The sequence below is a fragment of the Rhynchophorus ferrugineus genome, unplaced genomic scaffold (genome assembly GCF_030347505.1).
Source record: "Rhynchophorus ferrugineus isolate W39M unplaced genomic scaffold, kcgeb_rfMv2 rfM10, whole genome shotgun sequence".
NCBI classification, from domain to species: Eukaryota; Metazoa; Arthropoda; class Insecta; order Coleoptera; family Curculionidae; genus Rhynchophorus; species Rhynchophorus ferrugineus.
The window spans coordinates 25323511-25351129 of record NW_027472589.1 but is presented as its reverse complement, the minus strand read 5'-3'; the positions used below and the strand labels follow the sequence as shown (position 1 = coordinate 25351129).

General features: G+C 36.5%; 2 protein-coding genes across 4 annotated transcripts in view; one reads left to right on the top strand and one right to left on the bottom strand.

The window, feature by feature from the left end:
- Positions 1–682: 682 nt before the first annotated feature.
- On the bottom strand, positions 683–4233 carry Atac1 (Ada2a-containing complex component 1). 2 transcript variants are annotated; one of them, XM_076416239.1, is made up of 7 exons: positions 3951–4233; positions 3763–3879; positions 3473–3701; positions 3307–3419; positions 3089–3248; positions 1055–1215; positions 683–999 (listed from the first exon to the last, which is right to left on the bottom strand). In XM_076416239.1, exons 1-7 carry the CDS (start codon positions 4095–4097, stop codon positions 742–744), a joined length of 1185 nt encoding a protein of 394 aa, XP_076272354.1. In that variant the 5' UTR covers positions 4098–4233; the 3' UTR covers positions 683–741. The 2 variants fall into 2 exon arrangements, with proteins under 2 accessions (XP_076272354.1, XP_076272355.1); XM_076416240.1 differs by having other exon boundaries at positions 4022–4158.
- Positions 4234–7273: 3040 nt separating this feature from the next.
- The window catches only part of cyc (basic helix-loop-helix ARNT-like protein cyc), a 34159-nt gene continuing 13813 nt past the window's right edge, over positions 7274–27619 (top strand). For both annotated transcript variants that reach the window (XM_076416226.1, XM_076416225.1), the window contains exons 1-7: positions 7274–7591; positions 7657–7770; positions 8137–8205; positions 23758–23995; positions 26409–26501; positions 26553–26670; positions 26728–27133. In XM_076416226.1, the coding sequence (XP_076272341.1) occupies positions 7407–7591; positions 7657–7770; positions 8137–8205; positions 23758–23995; positions 26409–26501; positions 26553–26670; positions 26728–27133 (1223 nt within the window). In that variant the 5' untranslated portion in view covers positions 7274–7406. The remainder of the gene's footprint in view (positions 7592–7656; positions 7771–8136; positions 8206–23757; positions 23996–26408; positions 26502–26552; positions 26671–26727; positions 27134–27619) is intronic.

The window sequence follows — 27619 nt, the reverse complement described above, 5'->3', positions numbered from 1 at the left end:
TTGAATTATTTTCATTCTTTTATACTCCATAAATATACTCAACACATAGTTCAAAATAAAAATAAGTAACAATTGAATTTACTATTTTTAATTTTACGAACGTTATGGGTATCTTCATTGGCAATGAAGTTCATTTATTGATACATTTGCCGCTTAAGGAGTTAATTAAATAAAAGGTCCAAGTCCGGCTGTACATATGGTGATTACATAACTGTTACTGCAGATGTCAATTGAACGACGTATTGTAGCAAAAAACACCAGCATTTGTGCGTAATAGATGTAAAGTCGTAATCTTGCACGACTTGATACACTGTTGCAGCATGAATGCGAAGTGTTGCCTCATTGGATCGCTGCTAAACCAAAGTGCATCACCATGTTTGGAAAAAGTAGTTGAAAATGATATAATTTGATTGGTGCACTGTTGTGTAAGTTGTCTCAATAAAGGCCTTTCTAAATTCAAAATCAACAGACCAGATGCAGCACCTTTGTTCAGTTAGTTTGAAGTTTTTTTAAACACATTCCTTATTCTAAAAAAATAACAGGCCTTTAAAGACCATTCAGTATGCGGCTTCTCGTAATAAAAACGTAAATGCTGCCTAATTAAGGCATCAGTCAAAATAAATAATTACTGAAAGGGGTGGTGGTGAACTGATGAGTATAGCTACCGTGCTTATTAAGTCAGTTGTTTATGTAAATAATTTATTTTAACAAAAGTACTTTACAAAATAACATACAGTAGTTTTAGTCGGACGCCTCGTTCTCATCACTGCTCATATTCGGATCGGACTTGGTCTCGATCTGATTGGCATCGGAGTAGTCTTCGGGAAACGAGTAGTTCTCGGAATCGTCGTTGTATATGGCCAGCCAGTGGCCGAGTGGATGGGGATTCTCTGAGTATAACTGGGACGGGACACAGTCGGTGCAATAATCCACCGAATCCGGACACACTATGCAGTGCCACCTCGAACCTATTATGGGGTCCTCATCGCAATAATCGCACTGAAACGAACCCGCGCCGATGACATCGCCTTTAAGCGTAACTGCATCTACTCACCTTATAACCGACATGACTGAAAGGCACGTAATCCTGAGCGTCCTCCTTGACCTTCTCCTGTCGAACCCTCTTCAACAGATTCAGTTGTTGTTCGTGAGAGTTTTCTCTATTCGTCGTGTTGTTCGATGAGTTATGGTAGTTCGTCCTTAATAAGTAGTTTTCTGTAAAAAAAAACACATCACAAATCATCAAATGATAATAGAAACGTGAGAGATATTTTTATTACTACAAGCCACTAGAAAGACTATTTATTGAAATCCATCTAATAGGACAATTGAAAAGTCCCCGTCCTGAGACATAGATGGCCCTACTAGAATTAAATCCATATGTTTTTTTTTTAGTTAGCCCTAACCCTCAAAAGAGGCGCGTATAAATTTGAGAGCTGTTGCATCATTAGTTTGTGAATTATAGCATTTTGCGTAAAGTAACTTTTGTTATTGTGAAAAAAAAATGGATAAAAAGGAGTTCCGCGTGTTGATAAAATATTGCTTTTTGAAGGGAAAAAATACAGTTGAAGCAAAAACTTGGTTTGATGCGGACACTGACCCAGGAAAATCAACTATCATGGATTGGTATGCTAAGTTTAGACGTGGTGAAATGAGCATCGAAAACGGTGAATGCAGTGGGCGTCCAAAAGAGGTTGTTACCGACAAAAACATTTAAAAAATCCTCAAAATGATTTTGAATGACCGCAAATTGAAACTGAATAAAATAGCCGACACTCTAATGATATCAACTGAACGTGTACATCATATCATCATGAATATTTGTGTATGAGAAAGCTCTGTGCAAAGTGGGTGCCGCGCGAGCTCACTTTTGACCAAAAACAACGTTGATGATTCGGAGCAGTGTTTGAAGATGATAAAGCGTAATAAACCCGAGTTTTTGCGTCGGTATGTGACAATGGATGAAACATAGCTCCATTATTTCATTCCGAAGTCAAATCGACAGTCATCCGAGTGGCCTGCTCACCATGAACCCGCTCTAAAGCGTGGGAAAACGCAAGAGTCGGCTGGCAAGGTTATGGCGTCTGTATTTTGGAATGCGCATGGAAAAATTTTCATTGACTACCTTGAAAAAGGGAGGACCATCAACAGCGACTATTTCGTAGTGTTATTGGACCGTTTGAAGGTCGAAATTGCCAAAAAACGGCCTCATTTGAAGAAAAAGAAAGTGCTGCTTCACCAAGACAATGCACCGTGTCAGTGCAAGCCAGTGAAAACGATGGCAAAAATCCATGAATTGGGCTTCGAATTCCTTCCTCATCCCAGCGACTATTTCCTGTCCTCAGATCTCAAAAGAATGCTCGCTGGCAAGAATTTTTCGTCGAATGAAGAGGTGATCGCGAAAACTGAGGCCTATTTTTAGCAAAGGACAATCGTACTACAAAAATGGTATCGAAAAGTTGGATGGTCGCTATAATCAGTATATCACCCTTGAAGGGAATTATGTTGAATAAAAAAACTAATTTTGCCAAAAAAATGTGTTTTACTATGGGAGGCCGTAAACTTCTTAATTTACCTGTTATGTGGGTGTAACACAAGGTAGTGTCTATGAACCAATATTGTATTTACTTATGTTAGTGATACCCTAAATATGAAGATGTAACAATGGCCGCAATTGCTGATGATATTACACTATTCATTGCAAGTAACAATATTGAGACAACTATAGGGTACAAACAGCTGTCAATAACATTACTGAGTGAACTAAGAAACGGTTACCGCTGTTAATTGGAAGCTATGTCTACACATCTGAATTTTACATAGAAAAAATAAACTACCTGCAAGTGATAATTAAGTGATAGAGTGATAAGTGATAAAGATTAAGCGCTAAATTTATGTGATTAAATTCATTTTGAAAAATAAGAAAAAACTGAAATTACTCACTATTCGATTATATCAATAAAAAATCATTGTACCCTTATAATTTATATAAAAATAAACCTAATGCTAAGTAAAAAGAAGTTAAGCTCATTCCGAAGCGATAATCTTAAATAATCTAATCAATAATCTCCAAGTAACAATTACTTGCCTGTATTTGTGTTGCCTGAATATTGTTCAGTTGGCACGCTACTAGGCCCTGGGATATCCTCCAGATTGTCCATCTGAACAGGTACATTTAATTCAGGGAAAAAAGTTGTTGGTTTCCATAAGTAATGGTTACGCCTTTGGTGTTTATGTAAACTGGATTTCTGTATATCAAAAAAATGCTTTACTACAGATTTGCCCTCACAATTTTAAATGATGTACCTTATATTTTTCACTAGATTTTGGTACTCTACCTGGTATAGGCAATCCAGCCTTGTATAATTTTAAGAAATATTTCTGAACTCGACTAGCAACTTGTAAATATGTTCTTGTACCTGAAATAAAAGAATCAATAATCCATTTAAATAAAATATAATAAATATTTTACCTAAGGCTTTGGCAATTTTTTGATACCTCTTCATCTCAACTGGTTCTGGTGGATATACTTGCAACAACTCTTCCAAACGTTTCTGCTCTTCGGTGGTCCAAGACCTGTTGTTTTGGGAACTTTTAATTTCTAATTTTTCGTCGGTGTTTTGAAGGGAATTACTATAAATATCCAGCAGTTCGCTTTCAGAAACGTTTATGTTGTATTTCTGAAAATCTATCTTGGGAAGCTAAAATTATCCACTATTAAATTAACTTAATTTTTATTTTTATGTAGTTATTATTGCTTACTTTAGGTAATTCAAATATAGTCGGTAGTCCCAGGCTTTCCCCATTCTGCATCTTTTTGATGAAATTAATTGGATCAGCTAAAGCCTTTTGTCTTTCTTCTGATACTGTTTTATAATCCTATAAAGCATTTATAGACATCCAGTTTTATACAGAACACATAATGTCGATAAAAGCTTCCTTATACATACTTTTAAAGCTTGTTCACGCTGAGCTCCCAATACAACAAGTGTTTTTAAAACTTCACAATAGTCCTTGTTACCTTTTAAAGCTAAATGATCAGTCTCAAAGCTGAAGAGATCATCTTCTGTGTTAAATAATGGTACCATCTCGTCCATGATTCAAAATTCCCGCTAAAATTCGAGAAATCTGCAACTTGGATCAGTAATTGTATCCGTATCGTCCTTTTTTATCCGCAGCTGAGGAGACTTTATAACCACATGCTTTCTATAAACAACACTGTTTTTCAATGCTTTCAAGTATAAAGTATTTATAGTTAGTTAATTTAAACACTTAGTAACTTTCTGACAAATAAGGTTAGAGTACTTGCAATGTTGTCATGTCGTTTATTTACAATATATACTAAATATTTTATAAATATTTGTTTTATAAATATGGATAGAAATTAATTATTTAGATGATTCTTCTTTCTTCTAAATTTTACTTATTTTCGTGATATTTGTATCGGCTTAGTTTTATAGTTAAAATCGACTGGCAACATTGGTTTGGTGGTGGGAATTTCAATAATTTTATGTTTTTTTATAATATGACAATCTATCATAAATATGCAGTATGAGCAAATATAAACATAGAATATAAAAAAATATAGTACATTAACATAAACTCATATTAAACCACTTTTGTATTTTTAATTATTCTTTATACCGAAAAGATATTTTAGAATCGATCGATGTCTACCACGTGCGAAACATGAGCCTTTAATTCGAAAAATAGCCAATCGGTCCATCCATTCGGTAAGGAGGTATCGGATCCTTTCAATTATAAAAAGAAACCTGATCTCTCACCTGTGACCGGGTCCTGAAAACTATATTTCTGTTCCGCACATTCAAAAATGATTTTCGTGCTAATATTGGATATTATAAGGGGAGTTTTATTTATTATTTTCTATACATTTCCATAATAAGGTCCTACAGAGCAGGACGCAGTACATCTAATTGGCAAATAAAGCGCTAATTGTTTTCTAGTTTTCAGTTACCCCAGGCAACTTCTTGTTAAGCTCTCTCCTATTTTTCGGACATACGATTCTTCAACTTCTTTTCCCATTTTGAATTTAATTCAGGCGAAATCTAGAGTATATAAAAATACGAATTAAATGAAGGTGTATTTAAATTGCAGTTTGATTTCTAACAAATTTGTTGCAAGTGCCCCTGTCACTGGCATTATTTAAATCTCAAAATTGTTCAGACATGAAACAGATGACACTATTGGTTTTAATTGTAAATTATATTATACCAAAAGGTTGAGAACAATTTGTTTCAGTTATTCTCACAAAAGATGGGGGGCGAAGGTTATCACCTCCTTTTAATTATCAGTCTGCTTGGGAATAATTATCTGAGTAACTATAGTTTGGTGACTGCTGGCCCTATCATGTTGGAACTATATTCTTGATTTACTGTTTAGTGTATTCACTGTCGAATTTTCAAGACGTGAAGCCTTTCAATATTCGTATAGCGGTCATTGTATGTATTCTCTGTTGCATCATCTTGTACTTAGCATATCACAATGATGGAGGATGTTGACATATAGTGTAAATTAATTATTACTGTTATTAAGTTATTATGCATTATTCTTGAGTTGTCATAAAATATAAGTGACACCTGTCAGTGTCTTTGGCAATATCAAAATAAGAGGTTGCATTAACGTAATGTTTTTTTGACTATTATTATGCTTTATTGTACAATTTTTGTTGTATTGCCTCGTATATAAAGGGAGGGGTAAATTGTCATATAGATTACAATTAACCCCCTTATAATGCCAATATTTTTTTTTGAAGTAATGGGTGCATATAAGTAAGATACAAGTAAATAAGTAAGTAAGTAAGCCTTCTAACGCTAGTATAGCGCCATTGTATATTATTTCTGTTGCCCCTCCCTGTACATAGTATATCACAATGAAGGGGTAATGTTGAAATATAGCGTTTATTAATTTTTGTCTTAAGTTTTAATGTATAAGATAAAATTTATTATAGAGTAGTATTTCTACATTATATTTGGGTTGTTAAAATATGAGTGACAGCTGTCAGTATGTCTTAATTGTCAGTGTTAACGTAGTGTTTTTTTGTATATTCTTGAGTTGTGATAAAATATGAGTGATTGCTGTCAATGTGTCTTAATTGTCACAATATCAAAATAATAGAGTGTTTTAACACAGTGTTTCTTGTGACTTTATTGTGCACTTTTTGTTGTGCTTTTTCAAATGCGCATATGATGCTATGGGGTTAATTGTCATATAGTCCTTGTAATGGCCATATTCTTTTTTGAAGTTTTGGGTAAATATAAGTAAGATATAAGTAAGTATATATAAAGTAAATATCACCTTTAAATGTCAAAATAATTAAGAGTGGGGGGTGTATTTTGTGACCGATGTGTGCGAGTGTGACCGATATTTGCCAGCGTGACATGTAATGGTTATTTAACTGCGAAAATGACTTTTTCTTGTTTAATATACATAGTAAAGTAACGTATTTTTTATTTTTGATTTGTTTCGACTGTTATTTAAGTGCGTTTGCGTGTAATAAATGATAACCCTTGAATATCGATATACAATTTCTGGGATTTGTAAAAGGTCTTATAAATTATTATTGTGTTTTGATGAAATGTGTGACCGATATGTTTTAGCGTGACATGTAATGTGTATTTAACTGACAAAATAACTTATTAGTGTTTAATATACATACTAATATAATGTTTTAAATTATTTTTGTTTTATTTTGAGTATTATTTAAATGCGTTTGTGCATAATTTCATTTTGATTTGTTTGATTTGATAACTGTATGGTATAACTGGTGATGATGAATATTTTTATACGTATTTATATATTTTTTTGTAACGATAACGTCTTGGTTTTAACTAGCCCGATGCATGTAGTCTTTGACGGGCAGCGTGCGGACCGGAAAATAATTGAAACGAAAATTTAAAAAAGCTTGTTAGTTTCACCCCTCGCTTAATCCTATTATCAAGGCCGGCGGAAACACATACACACGCGCGAGCAAAAAAATAAAAATGTCATCGTTTTCGCGATTTAATTAAAAAAATAACCGATATGTATATAGTTATTTTGTCCTTTTGCGAAGGGGGGTAGGCTGGAGCTGGCGTTGCGTAAAACGCGCGCGGCCCCCCAATACCTCCCTGCAAATGACAGTTATTATGTCCGTCGTATCGGATCTTATTTGTTTGTCTATTTAGTCGGCGTCCCGTCCCGCACCCGTCCCGCCGCGACCGCGTGGCGAAAAACAGTCTCCGGCACCGGTTGGTCGTCAGGGGTGAGTCGCGGCGGCCAATAGTCGTTCGCGGTTGTCGCGGACGCGGCAACTGTGATTTTATTTAAACTCGTAGCGCGGCGAGTGCCGTCGAGCATTTCAACGTCGTCAATCTCGCAGTCGAATCGGCGCGGAAGATGCGATCAGCATGGTGGCGAGGAACTTGACGGTGCAGGACATCCCGTACTCGAGACTGCTGCAGATACCGGGCGACGACGAGCGCGACTTCATCTCGTTGGAGGAGCTGAAGCCGGTGATAGTGCACCAGGACCATGGGCAGGCACAGGCGTCGGCCTACCAGCCGACCTACTACGAGCTCACCAACATAGTCGAGTAAGTGATCCCGGACTCGGCTTTTTATCGGCTGGTGATGACCACTCGATCTGTTATCATTGCAGGAACCCCTGCTCGTCCTACGCGACGTCATTAGCCAGCTCGACATGCACCACGACCATGATGGAGGGCCAGGCGGTGGACACCACCGTCCGGAGGAAGCGGAAGGCGTCGTTCCAGTAAGTAGACGGGGCGGGATAAAAGAGGCCGAAGCCGGGCAAGTGGCGCGAACGCAGGGAAGCCACCCAAAGGTATCAAAGACTCCTCGAACTTCGATTGCGGGGAAGTTCTGCCAGATTTTCGAAAAAAAAACCTCAAACTACCGAGCAACGCCGTTTTGTTTCTCGGAAAGTTCACACGAGCGCGGGCAGAGGCTGCACCTCAAGGGATTCGGCGTCTTTAAGACGCCGTTAATTAGTTCATATGTTGCGCGATTATTGCGACTAAATTGGTTTTGGTTTTGTCGGTGCTTTGATCGGGTGGCGAGGGGGACTGAGGGGGAGAGAGGTTGAATGCTAACCGGGGGTGTTGTTTTTGGTTTGCAGTGACGTCAGCGACGTGGATGACGACACGGGGGAGGATTCCAAGTCGAGCAAGACGGACGACAACAAAAAGTGAGTAATTGAAGGGGCGAGGGGGGGAGCAGGCGGGAGGGGTGGTACCGATAATCGATTGAGTAACGGACGCGATAACGGTACCGGCGGCATTCTTGCGCGCGGTAACCTTCTGGATCGGCTACGAACAGTTAGAACTGAAAAGAAAAGCGCGTTGACGAGAGAAAGGGAAACCGAACGGAAAGTGAATGGTACCGGGGTCGTACCCGGGCTGCGCGATAAGTTTTCTCATCTGGGACGGGGTTCCTTTGCAAAAATCCCGATCTGACTGTTCTTGTCTTTTGGCGCCAGTATCTTTTGAGTTCTTTCGTTTCTGCGCCATGGTCGAAAACTAATTCTTAACAATTTTTAACATTTAAATATACGTTATAACAGTTAAAGAACGCGATTTAACGTGTTTGTGACATGTTTAAGTACTAATTTCTTGATAAACTATCGTCTGTACTTTCGTCCGCCAGTTTTCCTTCAAAGATCTTCTAATTAACATCCCTCCATGGAATGGTTTTCCAAATTTTGGTGACTTCAGATTCCAATAGTCTACGACTGAGAAACTGTGCTGACTGCAATCCACCTTTAGTGGTCATTCACCCGCAGCTGTCATGCTTGTAACGGGAATCCACAGACTAAGGATGTTTTTCAAACCTTGAATGTTTCCTAATTGGAATAGTTTATGGCTAGTTGTCTTTGAGCACCTTCAATCTACCTTTTGTGTCTTTACAGCTTCAGTTGCGATACTTTTGCCCGAACTCCACTTAACTACACCAAGGAATGCTTCGAGTAACTGCGGAACTCGAAGGATTAGCGTAGAGATTGTTTACTAGAGCGATATAATTTTGATGTTATCCATGTGACTATCCATATACCCCACTTATTTAATATTCTCAAAGTACATACCAGCTATACTGGCCGTTCACTCTGAACTGCAAGCTTTTGTCCAAATTTCAGTGGACTATGTTCTTCTTATCTTGATAATTAATTCGATATCGGTTAATTGAATGAATTCAAAAGAGAACACCCTTATTATCTCGCCAAAATCTTACCCACTTACTATTTTATTTAAGGAAAAAAAGAGGCGATTTGTTGAACGGTGATATAAAACATTAATTATGATTTATATCCAGACGTCTCACTCATCATCACCATTCAGCCATATAAATACCCCCCATCGTCTTTGATAATCGTAATCAAGCCTGCTAATAGTTGCGTGATATAATATATCCCTTTTAAAAAACAACTATAGGGATGGACAAGGTCTGTGTCCCATCTGGACAGCTTATAGTTCTAATTAAATTATTTTTGATTATTGACTGTACCTTCGTTTCCCAATTTTCTTTTGAAGGTCTTCGAATTGGCACTTTTTCTACCCAAATCTCCATGGTATCTCTCTACTGAATGGTTTTCCAAGTTTTGGTAACTCCAGATTTTGGTAACTGAGAAACTGAGCTATTACAATCCGACTTTAGTGGTTCTTCACCCTGAACTGCAAGCTCTTGTCAATATTTCAAAGGACTTTGTTAGTTCACAGTAACTTCCGACTTCGGTGACCTTACACCTTCAACTGTGATACTTGTGCTGGGAATCCATAGACTAAGCATGTTTTTCAAACCTTGAATGATTCGTAATTGGAATAGTTTATGGATAGTTGTCTTTGAGCACCTTCAATCTACCTTTTGTGTCCTTACAGCTTCAGTTGCGATACTTTTGCCCGAATTCCACTTAACTACACCAAGGAATGCTTCGAATCAACCGTAACCGTTTCTTGGTGATTAATTTGGTTTTAAATCTATTCGAACATAAACTAAACTGTCTGTGTCTGGTCATCTCACCCATCATCATCATTCAGTCACATAAGCACCCTGCCCCATCTTCAAATAATCGTTAGGACCGATATTTGAACAGCGATAATTATTTTTTAGTTCTGCAGTTTTAGTCCGCCTTAGTTAATTGGCGTTTAACATCGAAATTTACGAATAACTAAAATATATATGTGTGTGATCCTTTTTTTCTTTCACTACATTTCTAACTTCAATGGGAATGTCCTCATCGTCCATATCTTTCCCCGTGTTATCTTTTGTCTGCTTATCTTTGTTCCATAAATTTATATCAGCTGAAGCAATTCTTTTCTCTTTCAGCCCAATATAAAGCTTGGTTAAAGAGTTGTATAGCTTTCGCTTGAGTCACTACATTTATTCCTCCTTATTATCATTCGTGTGCTTATTTCAATTTTCCTGAGTTATATTTTAGCTGTGGTGATGATTTCTAACCAGATATATATTGTAGTCGAATTCTATGTAGTGTTTTAAATCATCGTAACCAGTCTTCATTAGCTGCGAATTTTTTTTATCTTTCAGTTTTTCATTTAAGACTTTAGCCATTTCTTTAAGTATTTCGTCACCAAATCCACTTATGAGTTCACTATTTGAATTTTTTTAAGTTCTTCTATTTCGCCAAATGACATCATTTATTTTGCCAACTGGCAATTTTGGCTATGATTTAACGATTCATTTTCAGCACCTTCTTGTATAGGATGTGGGTAACATAGTAGTAAACATGCTGAATGTGTGCAGTGTACCAGCTCCGATTCAAAAAGTAAATATACTTAAACCCTTCCACCCGAACCAGTGTGTTTCGGCACCCGAAATGGGTCAGGGATTCCTTTACTAAATCGGGAACTATCAAGCGTCTGATTGGCAAGAACCGTTTACATCATCGAGCGTAAAGTTTATTTACGTTATCGCAGGATCCATTGGTATTAATTTTATATTTACATTAACGCAATATTCTTATTATTAAGTGTTTACGTTATCGAGTGTCTGTTGTAGGTTCATATTTTTTTTCACCTTTTTGACAATATAGCGATATAATTTCACTAATTCTAAAAATATATGTCAACTGCACTGATACCAACAAATGATCTAAAGACGACGACAAGTTTGGTGAGACGAGAACGCTGTGCGTCCGAGAACTTTCCACTCGATCTGCAATATACATCTTTCAATACCTTCTGGCATATGTCGATGACTTTGCTAAATCTGTTAGTCATCAGTATCAATAAACCGACCGGTTGGTAGACTTCATAGACTTTGTAGACTCTTTTGTAGACTCAGTGCAAACATACCATGTTTTGGTCGTTTTGGACTATTTTCACAGACTGCTGATCACCATTTTGACTCAGGAATGTTGTAGTGTATCCATGTTTCACCCAAAGTCACATATTATCCTAATAAATGTTCTATATTTTGTTTATACATTTTCTAACAGCGCTAGGCGTTGGCTATCACACGCAACTTGATTTTAAGGTTTTCTGAAATTATTGTCTGTAGTTGATCTTCCTTGCGTAGAATCTCCATAAGGCTTATCACACTATTATTTGACTTTAAACATATTTTTTTTTATCATAAATGCTTAATGCTTACACATGAAATTCTTTTTCATCTATGATTTTGAAAATATCAAAACTTTTTATTTTTAATTATTTTATTTAATATTTTTATTTTTTACTACTTTATTTTTCATTAATACTACTGTAATTTGTGAACTTTGAACCTCAGTGGTCATCTATTAGGTTGGAGATTGACTGCAGCACGTAAAGTTTAAGTATAGGTAAAATTAATTGAAGCGCTAAATGTGTAAGAGAGCTGTGCTTATGGGGATATGGTAACTATTCTAGTTTAACTTATTTTCTTGTAATATTGTCCAATATTCAACAGAGGTCAATACTAGTTATTGCGGTTATAATACATACTCTATTGATATTGATGTCGATATATCGTATGATAATTTTGATTATGGTGTCTTGTTTTATTAATCTCTTAGAACTTCAACAATCTGCCCGCGGGCATTAAGTATTATTGTATGATTTCCGTTATATAATATAACTATCCTGACATGTAGAAGATCGCTTCATTAATTGATCTGCTGTATAACTTATAATCGAAATATTATTCCAGATACTATTCTAACTCATTTTAAAGTCTATCCTAACTTATTCTAAGGACTATTCTAACTTATTCTAGAGATTATTAAATCTCACTCTATGTGTCCATTAATCCGTTCGTATGGTATTGTGCGTTTGAGCCTATGCACTACACTGTCATCGCGCACATTTAACTGTTTGGCGAGTGCACTGGGATGCACTAATAGTCTTTCGGAATACTTCGTACTAACACTTCGAGTCATACTCGTTATGGGTTCTAAGGGGATATCGTGCTCAATCAGTTTGTTGGAGACGTAATATGGGGCATCGACGATGACTCGCGACACGTTATTCTGGAACCTTTGGAGGATAGCTGTGTTAGATTTGCTAGTTGTACCCCACAGTTCAGGGTCTAAGTATTGACTTATATAGCAAAACCTTGTTATCTAATGATAATTTAGATTTACGCCCTATCAGCCAATACGTTTGGTTTAGTTCAAGCCCAAGCTGTTTACGTTTTGTCACTATATGTTTTTTTCCATGTCAAACGTCGATCAAAATACATTCCCAGATATTTAGCGTTGTCTGCTTGCGGAAGTTCATGATTATTCAATTTTACCGAGGCCCAAGTTCTTTTACAAAGGATGAATGTCATATGGGTAGATTTTGTCGCATTTGCTACGCTACGTTTTCAACCACAATTCGACTTTGTTAAATTGTGGTGTCATGAGTTACATGTTTTATGTGGATTTTTATTCATCATCATCATCGTCAATCTATAGCCGACACTTAGATATACTTTTTAAACAACACGTTGCCTCTACACCAAATTTCTTTCTATGTTGGTATCTTAACCCATGTCTCCTTCGCGAACGGTTGCTCCAGTTTTTAAACTGCTCTGAAAAATCTGCCTTTGAAAAATTTTCCACGTAATAGAGAATTTGGCACAGAAATTTGTTGAGGATCTGTTTACCCTATGGGTAATAAGTATCAAAGACCACACACGTTCTTCACCAAGTGCATTGGGGTTTAATGTTCCAAGAACTATCCGAACATTGTTTTTAGTAACTTCATTTTAGTACTTTAGTAAAATACTAATTAATTAATACTAATTAAATAATTTAGTAAAATCAGAGGGCGCCATGTCTGGTGCAGAAATTTTTGAGGCTGCTTGTTACATCATCCATGGAGAGAATGTTTTCATAGAAGTTTGTTGAGGAATTCGTTTACTCTTCGTAACTACTCTGTCGGCAATAGGTATCAAAAACCACATAAGTTCTTTGTCAAGGGCATTGTGGTTCAAAGATCCAAGAATTATCAAAATATAAAACTTTATTTAATAACAGGTCACTTGAAAAGTCCCCGACCTGACATATAGATGGCGCTACTAGAATTAAATCTATATGTTTTTAGTTAGCCCTTAACCTCAAAAGATACGTGTATAAATTTAGCAGCTTTGTTTGAAGGGCGAAAACGGCCGCATTTGAAGAAAAAGAAAGTGCTGCTTCACCAAGACAATGCGCTGTGTCACAAGTCAGTGAAAACGATGGCAAAAATCCCTGAATTGGGCTTCGAATTGCTTCCTCATCTACCGTATTTTCCAGATCTGGTTCAGAGCGACTATTTCCTATTCTCAGATCTCAAAAGAATGCTCGCTGGGAAAAAAAAATTGTCGAATGAAAAGGTGATACTATGGTAGTCCGGGGACTTTTCAATTGACCTGTTACTATTAAATGTTTGCATGTATTGTGATCATGTTTACATTTTTAAAAAGGCTCTTTAAAATGTCTGGTGAGTACTGTTTGTGTGATATTTTGTCTTTTTGGATCTTTTAATCAAATGTAATCGTTAGAAACAGTTGATTTATCAACTGCTAAGATGTCTGAAGATATCTTTTTTGCCACTTTTTGTTGGTTTGGTTTGTTTTTATAGTTTGGTTTCGTCCAACAAATCTTGCAATTTATTATTAAATCGTGTCATTTTTATCGTTTTTTTCATCACTAGAACTAAAACCATCAATTGGCATATGACCAATGAGTACATGAAGCAGCATCACCATAAGTTTTTAAGATTAATTGGCTTTCGACGACAAATTTCTACAAATCGAACCACACAAACACTGAGAAACTCAATAATTCTAATAAAACAACAGGTTTGTTTTATATACAGAAATGTTAAAATTTAATTTAACATTTGTTTATATTGGAACTTCGCATTTTCATCAACATATATCATTAATAATAGAAATATAGTTAAGTTTTACGGAAAAAAAACACCACACATTTTTTCGACCGCTTATTATTACTGGATTGCTGCCATTTAATTGAACATTTTACCCATCGATAATCGGAAGTTGTATATTTGCTTAATGGAAGTATTCAATATTATTATCGAAAAGAAATCAATAGAACGTTCACACTAAAGGTTCATGAATTAATCCATATGTATGAACGAGTATCCAGAATAGTTTCTATGTTTATTATTCGCGGTACAATTCGAAGAGGCCTGGTATAACTCATCGACCGTCAAAGAACTGTACACACTCATGACGTAATGGATAATGCAGTTAGGTGAAGCCTGTGTGGAAAAAATGGCGATTCAAGTTCAAGGTGCAGCGATTGCATTACGAACTGACCGCCAAGTAACGGTTGGGCATCTCCGATAGATCTTTACGTTCGTTTTTTGCGATCCTATCTTCGCCTGTTTTGTTTATCGTATGATACCGATGATTTTTTGCAAATATAAAGATGATGGCGTGGACTCGCCGCGGTTGGATAATGATGGAAACTCGCTCAGTAGCGTATGGGTCCCGTTAGCCTTCTACCGCGCAAATGTCACCGAGATTTTTTGCAGACACACCTACAATTAGCACTGCTGACTCGGCTTACGCTTACATTATATACTTTCCTTGTCGCTTTTTTAAAAAAAGCTCAAGTGTAATAATAAAAGTAGTTCGACAATCTGAAGTGTGTTGATTAATTAATTGAGAAAGTAAAATATTCGTTGTTGTTCGAAATATTGTTGAATCAATCGGATATGTTGGTAATTCCCTTATTCTCTACAGAAAACATGTTATCTATAATAGACAGTTAAAAGTTAAAATTTTCTTATTTAAGTATTGGCCATTTGATTCTATACATTTTGTTCATCTCTCAGACAATTTATGGATGACATTCCAAAAGAACAGTTTGTCTTAAATCATTCATAGAATCGTTTTTTCTATTACTGGATGGAGCCAGGTTTGGAGAGTATGACAGGTACAATAAAGCTTCGCATCCAAGTGATTCAACACTTCTTTGATTGGTTTTGTTGTCATACAGAATAACCTTATCATATATTTCAGCGTGTTAACCTTCTTCGGTATACGCATATTTATTTTGATGATAATTGATGATATCTTGTCGGTAACTATTAGTATTAATTGTTTCTCCAGGTTTCAATAGTTCATAATATATGACACCAACTCTCAACAATTTCGCAGCACTCCATTCTTGATGATCTTGCGGTTAGCAAAAGTGTTGGCGGTGTACTTTCTTCCACTTCCTGGAGGCCGACCATCATAGCCAAGCTCTTTAAAACAATCGATGACACGAGAAACAGTCGGCTACGTAACATTGAGCAAACGAACAATTTCACATCGGCCTTTTCCTTGGCGAAACAGCCCTAAAATGGCACTACGTTTGTTTGATATTCTAAAAAAAAACAAAATGAGTTAGCATACAGTGGAAATGTGTGAAACATGGAGAATCCGATGAAACAATAATTAGTTTTTTAGGGTACAATACTTTCTTGTGAGAATAAATAACTTTCATGCGGTATTTTTTTTTGTTCTGGCCCAAAAACCAGGCGGTGGAATGCATGACGCATACCTGGTCGCGGAGACTTGCCCTGGAGTGACAAGTTGGACCGGGTTATGTGGGACTGCCTCTGGGCTTACCAATACACTAAACCGAAACCTCCTCACAGTTGACCCCTGTGAATCACTACTGCTACTGCATTAAATTTGGGGATATGGCACCCGCTGATCGGGCAGCCGTTATTGGGCACGAGGGCCCGGCGATTCTATTGATTCGCAAACCTGAGTTAACACACAACTGGGTACTGTTGTATGGGGGCAAAAGTTATGACTAGCGACGGATGAGGTCGTTCCAACCTGGAAAAGGGGGGGAGCTTGGCGGTTACGCGGTGCTAAGCTCCCAGCATATCGACCAGCTCGCGAACAAGCGCGTTTTCAGAAGAACTTGAGCTGAGTTGTTGTTTGTGGAATGATTGAGATATGAAGTGCTTGATTTCTGGAGTGTCAGTTTCCCTATGAATTTGATTATTTCTGACAAACCATGGAGCGTTTAATATTCTCCTGAGGAGCTTATTTTGGAAAACTTGAAGCCGTTTGACCTGGTTGGGTGTAACAAACTTGAAGTAGACATTAGATCCGTAGAGGAGTATGGACCGAATTAACATCTTGTAAAATAAGCATTTGATGGAGATGGGAAGTCTACTAGAAGGGCAGATCAGAGAAGATAGCAGGTTTGCTATCCCCGAACCTTTTTGGATTGCTTTCGGGATTAGGGAATGCCAACCGAACTGCCGGTCGAAGTGAAGACCTAGGTACGTGACGTTATCCAGCCATGGAATTATTGCGGTGTCGATCTTAAGTTGCGAGGCAGTATTTTTGGGATACCCCTTCAAAAGTTTGGAAACAATAAAGTCATTAAAAAACCACAATAATGCAGATACAAATTTTTTAAAAAATTATCACAATTTTCGTTAAATTTTTGGTTCGTCAATATTTCGCCCACTCCAGTCCATTTTTGGGTACCAGTTAGTCTGTTTTTTTAGGTGCCAACAGTTGTAGCTCATGCTGGCTCTTTTTGTGTTTCATTTAAAATGGGGGTTTGATTGATTGATTTTTCTTAATTCTTTTCTTCTTGATTTTTTCTAGTAGCTCCGTCCTGTCGCCTTTACCATTGTGCGAAACAATCCGGCTTTCCAAACTTTTGAATGATAGTGTATTGATGAATATTTCCATAATTTTCTACGACTTTTCTCCATCTTTCTGGTAAGATGGCGATTCCGTATCGAAAGAACGATGTATATTTTGAGGCTAATCGTTTTCGCATTTCTTCAGCATTTGGAAAATATGTGCCAGCCAGCGATCTGAAGAACTGGTAATCATTTTTCATTCAAGTTGCAAAACTATATCCTTCACAACACTTGCAAAGTGTGGTCCAGCGTTGATATGCAAGCGGATGATTTTGCTGATAATGTTACTCGATGTTACCGGTCTTGGCATCGTTAGGCATCCACACTAAGACTTTCATTCAGATTTATCAGCTCGTAACACACTGCGCCTTACTGTTCCCACCATAAACATAGCAAAACTTTATAGCCATGAATATTCCGCTTCACTGTGGATGTGGGTGTTTTTTATTATAATACATGACTTTTGATCACCACTTTTCATCGCTAGTCACAAGAGGCAACAGAAAACTCTTCTTTTGATGCTGATACACAAAGAAACCGTCATGTTGAAACGCCTCGACATGGTATTTTCAGTCGATTTGTGTGGTAGCCATTTTACTTCTCCTCTTCAGTCTTTTCCAACGCTTGGAAACAGTTAATTCATCAGCTGCTAAATTGTCCGAATGTTCTTCGAAAGCATGAAATAGGTTTTCCTGCATTGTCTTCGAACTTTTTTACTCGTTCATCAATTACCGGATCGAAGCACTGCTAATCTCTTCCGCCAACAACTGCAACTGTTTTAAAGGAAAATAGTGACCTTTCCAATAAATACATATTGTGTATATCTCAGGTGTTTATATTATTTTGTCTATCCCCTGTATAAATGATCTTAAAAGTCTCATGTCTATATCGACTATAAATCACATATATGTTCCAAAATTCTTTGATTCTAGTGATTTTTGTAATCCTCCAAAATAAACGGTACATGTATTATTTTTTTATTATAATGTTCTATTGATGATGATCTAGACAATTAATTGTATTAAAAATAAACAGATATTTTCTGGCATAACATGTGATTAAGAATTGTAGTTAAATTACGTGATACTAATGACATATATTCACTAATGATTTAAAAAAGATTCCTGGTACTAACATAATAACGCAACGTAATAACAATAACCGAATAATAAAAATATATATAAATAACTTTAAGTTGTAATAATCAATAGTTCAATGTATAAAATATATGTAACAATCTTTGCTTGTAGTGTTACCACTTATACACTTAGTATTCTTACTCGTACTGTTTGGTTCCTACCTACTAGAAGTTGAAGGCACATATTTATGTGGTACAGCATGCGTGGAGAAATACATGTTATTACTTTCAATTTTCAAACATTCCAATTTATTTCGATAGAAAAAATATATATGTATTTATTTTATACATCTTTTCGAAAATTCTGGACTGAACAATTTATGCTGATTCCAATATTGAACTAATATGGTAATATTTTGCTTTTCGATAGGTTAAACTAAAGAATATGTGAATAGAAAAATGTTTTATATTAAATTTTTATTATGTACGTTGACCATAATAAAAAAAACTTGCTAGTTATATCTCAATTAGGAATTACACCAACACTTCCACATTTTTTAAATTAATCTCCTTGAACGTCAGAAACCTGCCTGTGGGCAATAAGTATTATTATATGATTTCAGTTATCTAATATAACTATCCTGTTATGTAGAAGATCACTTCAGTAAGTGATCTACTCTACAACTTATAATCTAAATCTTATTCTAGATACTATTCTAACTTGTTTTAAAATCTATTCTAACTTATTCTAAAAACTATTCTAGCTTATTCTAGAGAGTATTAGATATCACTCTATGTGTTTATTAATTAGTTCGTATGGTAGTTTGCGTTTGAGCCTATGCACTTCACTGTCATCGCGCACATTTGACTGTTTGGCGAGTGCATTGGGATGCACTAATAGTCTTTCAGAGTACTTCGCACTAACAATCTGAATCACACTCGATATGGGTTCTATGGGGATATCGCGTTGAATTAGTTTGTTGGACACGTAATATGGGGCATCAACGAATCGCCAAACTTTATTCTGGAACCTTTGGAGGATATCTATGTTAGATTTGCTAGTAGTACCCTACAGTTCAATACCATAGATCTAAATGGGCCTAAGTATTGACTTATACAGCAAAACCTTCAGCTAGTACATTTGGTTTAGTTTAACCCCAAGCTGTTTGCGTCTAGTCACTATAGGTTTTTTTCTATATCCAACGTCAAGCGAAATGCATTCCCAGATATTTAACGTTGTCTACTTGTTTATGATAATCATATAGAATAATAGAATCTATAATTAGCCGGTCTGACATCTCATAATCAGATAATCAGACGGTCTAAAGAACGCGCACCTTCCTATTCTTAGGTAGGTGTTCTTAAGAGTTTCTCCTAATTTTATCATTGTTTATTTTTAAAACCCATTTTTCGGTTGGAGCAATATCCTTTAGAAACTCTATTTCAACTTTCATATTCTGTAGCACAACACTTTTGTTTCGTTTTTATATTTAAACAAATATATTTTTCCGTAAATGCTATTAAAATTGTTAAAATTACACACAAATATAGGAAAAACATTAAGCAAAGATGTCCTACGAGATTTCTAACCAAACTATAAAACTAAAAGCAATAAATCTGTCACTTGTTTTGCTTTTACACCAGCACTCTAATGGTCTCGGAAGGTGGTGACGATTATCTCCGTTTGATTTCCATTTCTATGTTTTTTTCAATGTTCTCTCTGGTCTGTGGTTGACACTAACGTTGGCAACTATCGACTTAAAAAAGTCGAAACAGTCGATGGTCAAAACACTAGCATCTTAGTAAGTAATTAGTAAGTACTACTTTCTATGGTAAGTAGTAATTACTATTTTCAGTCAAATGCACGGTTCGACTGTTTTTTTTTCAATTCGTGATGTCAGACGAAGACGTAGGAAACCTTTCCTGTATAAATTGTGAGAGAGGAAAGGACGGAGTTAATTGCTTGATCGGATAATAAAATCAAAAACGTTCCTCTTTGATTTAAACTGGTTTTATTCTAAGTTAAAGCAGCTGATTTAAGTGGAAATACATTAGAATGATTGTTTCTGTTGTTCAGATAACTATAGTTACTTTAGGTTAATATTATATTTAGTACGGTTGGCTAATATGAACTAATAGTTGTAATTCAAAACTATTAGTTCATATTGGCTGATGAATGAATCTGGTTTGTGTGAATAACCTATCTAATATTGTTATCGATTCCATGGTTTTATTTTCCCTTTAGCTTAGGTCTTAATTACCTACTAATTCAAATGCAAATAGATTAAGATAACTGGTTTCAAAACAAAAACTAAAACGCTTTTTTTTCGAATTTCAAATTATTTTTAAAATAGTAATGTTACGTGTAAACATATACAACATAAGTAAATATGATGATTTTGACATTTTTTATCTAAAATAACATTTTCAATTTAGTATTATTCTAGAGTTACTTAAGTACTTAATTACTTTTGTTGTTTTTCCTTGAAGAAATCTGCTGCCGAGGTCCATCAAACTGTTTTACATACTTTTAGTTTTGATTTCAGCGATTTAAAGTTGATAATTTTGAAGTCAATGGCAAAGAACGGTCTGGAGTACCAAAACTGTTCGATGATAATGAATTTGAAAACACAGATCAAACTTTCAAAGAACCTTTAGATAGCTTACCAGGATTAACTGTTTCCAGGCGTTTATATGCGATGTAAAAAGATGGAAGTATGATTACATGAATTGCTACAAAAGAGTTTCATGTGCGTTTCGTGTTGTGATTGGAGATAGAAAGTGAATCGACTTTGATAATCCCAAGGGCAAAAAGTCATGGGTTAGTCCAGGAGAACTACCCATATAGACACCGAAGCAGAATATTCATGGCTATAACGTCTTGTTGTGTATATAGATAAAACTGTTACTGTAGATGTGTATCAACGCCAAATGAACAATATGGATGACGTAAATTACAAAAATGATCAGCAATATCGTATAACGGATGCAGTCATCCCCTTGTATGACAACGTCAGTCACAGTTAACAAGATTTCACTGACAGTTCAGTTCGTAATCACCAGAAATAATCCCTTGGGATTACCACTTATTCAGATCGATGTGGCATGGTTTGGCTGGCACATGGTTTTAAAATGCTGAAAAAGTGTAAAATGGGCTTGAAGATTTGATCGCTGTCAAATCCACTTCGTTATTTCGACCTGATAAGGCAAGAAAGATGGGCAAAAATGGTAAAAAATTATAGAAGGTATTTTGATCAACATATATTGTGCCGATTCTTCTCAATAAATGTCTTTTTAATGTGACAAAATGATCAAAGTACATGGAAACATTTAATATATTTGTAAATAAGTTGTTATTGATGATGAACAATGGATATATTGCAAGAATATCAAACTAAAATTATAAACCCGGATGCAGTAAGTTATCCAACTCATTTCATCCAACTTTTTTCTTACGCAAGGGTGTTGTTTAAGAAAATTGCGTCAATATAAGTTTGCACAAAAGCACTATGACTTTCATTCGCGTTTTCCTTTTGGCTGAACAAGCAAAACAGCACGTGTTGCAACAATTCTTTATTTGATTCAATTTTGAAAGACTTTCTAAACATTAATGATGTTTTTATTGTAGAACAATAAATTATTACTAAATATTAGATTGTAGTTTAACCCATCTTTTAGCTTCAACTCTAACAGTTCATCTTATAATTAAGAATTAAGCCTATAAATTAGTATTAAAGGATTTAGTTATATTCAGAAGCGGTATTTAGTTATATTCGAAGTATTGTTCATCGATAGCCGCTACCTCTTCCCATTTTTTAGGTGATTTACGGATTCTATCTCGAAAGAACGATACATCTTTTAAGACTATCCACTAATCGACCTATTTTTTGTTGAGTTTTGATTTTTTTATTTTGGCCTAAAACCAGGCGGTGGAATGCATGAATTGAACCGGTTATGTGGGACTGCCTCTAGACTTACCAATACACTAAACCGAAACCGCCTCTCAGTTGACCCTTGTGGATCGCTACTGCAACTGCATTAAATTTGGGGATATGGCACCCGCTGATGGGGCAGACGTTATTGGGCACGAAGACCCAGCGATTCTATTGATTCGCGAACTTGAGTTAACACACGACTGGATACTGTCGTATGGGGGCAAAAGTTATGACTGCAGCGACAGATGAGGTCGTTTCAGCCTGAAAAAAGGGGGAGCTTAGCGGTGACGCGGTGCTAAGCCCCCAGTATATCAAACAGCTCGCGAACAAGCGTGTTTTCAGAAGAACTATAGCTGAGTTGTTATTTGTGGAATGATTGATATATAAAGTGCTTAATTTCTGGAGTGTCAGTTTCCCTATGAATTTGATTATTTCTGATAAACCATGGAGCGTTCAAAATTCTCCTGACGAGCTTATTTCGGAAAACTTGAAGCCGTTTCATCTGCTTGCGTGTAACACACTTAAAGTAGACATTAGATCCGTAGAGGATTACGGACCGAATTAACATCTTGTAAAATAAGCATTTGATGGATATGGGTTGTCTGCTAGAAGGGCAGATCAGAGAAGATGGCAGGTTTGCTATCTCCGAACTTTTCTGATTTGATTTCTGGATTTGGGAATGCCATCCGAACCGTCAGTTGAAGTGGAGACCTAGGTACATGACGTTATCCAACCATGGAATTATTGCGTTGTGCAGTGCGTAACGTTTCTTATGGAAAATAATGACCTGGGTTTTCAGGGGGTTGATTTGCAACCTGCAGAATTTGAAACATTTGGTCGCATGATCGGGCTGCTTCTGTAAACATTCATGAATTGTAACTTCGAACCTGGCTGCCGTGAAGAAACCAGTGTCGTCAACGTAAAACGCGACGTCAATGTTCTCTTTTCTCTGCAGATCTGAAATAAAGAGATTAAATAAGGCTGAGCTTGAGTTTTTTGTTTCTTTTTAAGCGTTGTCATGTTGAAGAATCACATTGTTGCGTTTTTTATCGTATTTTGGTCGTTTTTCGAGTAGCGCTCAGCTCAAACGCGTCTGTTGTTGTCAATAGCAATCCTCATTGATGGCTTCATCGAGTAATGCCTTCGTCTCCATTTTTTTTGTCTGACCAGAGCACTCTCTGTCTTCGGTGTCAAAATTGTCACTTTTATAACGTCGAAACTGGTATTATATAGTATAGCATGGTTGCAACAAGCTTCATAGAGCTTTCGATGTCATTCAGCTGCCTTTTTCATCAATTTGAAATAAAAAAGTAAAACCAATTTGATTTATTTTATAAAAGTTCAGAACATTTCAACATACTAAAAATTTGTTGTGTTTACACTTTGACGAAATAACACATATTGAATAGTGAAATATGAAGATGTTTACAAATGTACCCGAGATGTTTTAATACACTCTAACATCATCTGTTCTTAATCCTTTAAAATTAATTTATTAGCTTGATATTATACATTCTACATAATTGAAATAGTTTTTTTTTGTTTATCGAAAAGAGACGGAATCATATTCGTACACTTAACAATGAGATCGGGATCTTTTCGGACGTAGTGTATCGTTACTCGCGTGTATGAGTTCACAGGCAAAACCATAGCGAGATCGAGAAACGACGCAGGGACAAGATGAACACGTACATCACCGAGCTGTCGGCGATGATCCCCATGTGCCATGCCATGTCCAGGAAGCTGGACAAGTTGACGGTGCTCCGGATGGCCGTGCAACACCTGAAGACGATCCGGGGTGCCATTCACTCCTACACCGAGGGCCACTACAAGCCTTCCTTCCTGACGGACCAGGAGCTGAAGCGTCTCATACTGCAGGTGGGTTTATGAATAACCGACTAATCTGGGTTGGCCTGGTGCGTGTTTAAGGCGCGACCTGTTTGTTGTTATTTAGTTCGAACCATTTTTATAATCACTCACTCGGAACCATACATTCTTCTATTTTTATTTAGAGAACTGGTCGGAAAAGCGCCTTAAATGTGTCGCGGTAACGGTAAAATACTTTTAGTATTATTGGTTGCCTAGTCTCAATGTCTTATAATTGTTTTTTAATTAATTATATCTTACATTAGATATGTTTAGTAAAATCTTAACTTACAAATGCTGTTAGTTATGTTCATTAATAGACAATCAAGGTGAGTACGGGATTAATATAATATATCAGTATGTATTTCCTAAATTAAACTAAAACTAAACTACTTAAGCTAAAGTTAAGAATACATTTATACACTATACAAGTTCGTCTGGTTTAGTTAGCTTCAATCTTCTGTTTTCCTGCGTGTTGTCCAGTAGCTGTATTGCTTGGACGTTGCTTGTTGATTTAGCAACCTTATTTCATGTATTAAGACGAAATCTTGGATCACTTCGTATATTTTTTTGATTTCGAGGTCATCGTGCAGCTCTTCATTGGTAGGGTAGCGATAAATATCGGTGATTAATCGTAGAACTTTGTTTTGTCTGCGTTGGATTACTAGTTGGTTTGTTGTTTTAGTGCAACCCTATATTGGTCCAAATTGGCTTTATGATTGACTCATGAATCAATATATTTGATTTTAGGTCAAGTTGAGAGTATTTTCGGACTAACCAGTACAATTGCTTGACTTTGAATCCAATCTGCTCTGCTTTTTGTCTGATGGTTCCAGTTTAACCTACCGTCCAGAGATATTCTGAGGTATTTAGCTGATTCTGCTTGAGGAATCGGGCATCTGTTAGATAGAAAGATAGATATCAGATAGAAATCTGTTCCTAACGCTCTACTCTAAACTAAATCTGAGATGGATGCTGGATTTTTTCAGAAGAAGTGTTATTCGGCGATATTGCAAGGCATTGGAGGCTTGTTGTGGGGGTAGACCGAAACGTACCTAAAGCCATTCTTACTGCAGAGTTCTGAACGATGTTCATTTTCCGTAAGTATATTCGGCGTACAAAGCCATAGAGGAAGTAACTGTAATGAAGTTTAGCTCTGATTATGGTCTTATATGTTCTGAGGATTAGTGTTCGATCTAATCCCAAGCCTCGGTCTGCTAGAAACTACCACGATAAGTCCTAGAATTCTAATTGATAGCTAAAGTGAGATGATATGTTGTGCATTCTTGGACAGCTCCGGATTCTACAGAAATATATTGCCGATTTTGAGGCAGGTATATTTAAAATACATCGAAGTGAGCATTTCGATATTGAGCGAATGCTTTCTTCAAATTTGCGGCTACAATACTGGAAGAAGATAAGGAGAATAGCATGAGCTCCTGGACTGATGTTACTGAAGATGGAATCTCTTGTAATATTGAAAAATAGGGGGTTCAAGGCTGAGCCTCTAGATATATTGCATTAAATATATATATTTTTTAATTTTACACCCTTCTCTGGTAGTTAATAGATTTGGTTATACGATCATCATATTTTTTATAATGAATCTCTCCCATTATTATTTGTTTAACTTCTTTGATTCTTGATGGTATGCGAGATTAATTGACTGAGATTTATGGGGATGGTCCCTTTTGAGAATCCCTGAATTTCTTCAATTTCGTGACGAATATTGTCTTTAAGATGCTGAATCGTTTGAGGCGTATTCACATAAACTTTTCATTTTAAAAAATCCCATAAGAAAAAGTCTGGTGCTGTTAAATCTGGAGATCCGTGGCTGGCCGTGCTAAATCTTTACTTTGTGAAATTAGTTTTCGTGGAAAAACGTCATTTAATAATGACTGTGTGTGCTATGGTTCCATTTTGTTGAAACCACATGTGCTCTAGTCCTTGCTTTTCCATTTCAGGCACAAGAAAATTTCGAATCACATCTTGTTACCGTTCAGCAGTAACAGTAACTGCACATGTAACAGTAACATAACACCTTCATGTTTCACGAATTAATTGAGAATTCTGTGTTCCCCAAAACCGACTGTTCTGTTTGTTGACGTTGAGCTTCATAGCTCATTATCAATTTAGACGAAACATCTGTTGTTGTTATTGTTACTATTTCTGCACATTCTTGTGGCGTATATTTATCCATAATAAAATTTGGACGTTTACACAACACAATGGTTAAAGCGAAACTAAGCTAAACATCACATAACCAAGATGGCGTGCAATCAAAATGGTAGCGGCACTTTGGCTCCACCTTATAAATATAATCTTTCAGCAGATCTCTCATCTTTTTCTCTCATCGTGAAGAATATTGTTCGATAAAGTATTACACCCAATAATATAAATGTTTATTTGTTTTAAACATTTTCAGGCAGCGGATGGATTTCTCTTCGTGGTAGGATGTGACCGAGGACGAATCCTCTACGTATCTGAGTCAGTATCGAAGATCCTCAACTATACCCAGGTAATTTATGTATATCCTCGTCATATTTACAACTAATTACATTATTTTCAGAGCGACTTGCTCGGCCAAAGTTTGTTCGATATTTTGCATCCGAAGGATGTGGCGAAGATCAAGGAACAACTCTCCTCCAGCGATCTAAATCCACGCGAACGATTGATCGATGCTAAAAGTGCGTTAGTACATTTGGAATGATAACGAGTGAGTTTATGAGAATTTTTGTTGGTAGCTATGCTGCCGGTGAAGACCGACCTTCCCCAAGGCGCCAGCAGGCTCTGCCCGGGAGCCAGACGTTCGTTCTTCTGTCGGATGAAGTGTCGTTCGTCGTCTCAGGTCAAGGAGGAAGCGGACACCACCACCGGGTGTCACCGGCGAAAAACCAAACTGGGTTCCGATAAGAAATTCACGGTGATCCAGTGCACGGGGTATTTGAAGTCGTGGGCTCCGGCGAAGATAGGTCTGGAGGAGCAGGAAGACAGCGAGGCCGATTCGTGCAACTTGTCGTGTCTGGTTGCCATTGGACGGGTACTACCTCACATCTCCACCGTGGCTCTGAGCGGACACGCCAAGGCCCAACCGATCCAGTTTGTGTCCAGACACGCTTTGGATGGCAAGTTTCTGTTCGTTGACCAACGGTTAGTGAGTAATAATTGATTTAGTAATTAGTACTATATTTTTGTCATTATATTTTATTAATAACTAGCGAACCCTGCTTCTGAGGACTTTTTTTGACTAACTATTTTCATGATACATACAGATCGAGACCTTTGAAGCTGAAAAATTATGTTCCGGGTTACACTACAGCAATAGCACATATATCACATTCAACATTTCCTCACATTCGCTAGTGGTAGAAATTCTTGAATTAATTATAGAGTTTAGATAAAAGGTGGGGCAAAAATTCCTCTACCATTTTGATTGCGCGCTATCTTAGTTATGTAACCTTTAGCTCAGTTTCGCTTTAACCATTGTGTTATGTAGACGTCCAAATTTCATTATGGATAAATATACGCTACAAGAGCGAGTAGAAATAGTCACAATATTTATTGAAAATAATTGCTCCATTATTTCTATTCAGCGGAAATTGCGTCAAAAATATCCTAATCGTCTAGCGCCTCACA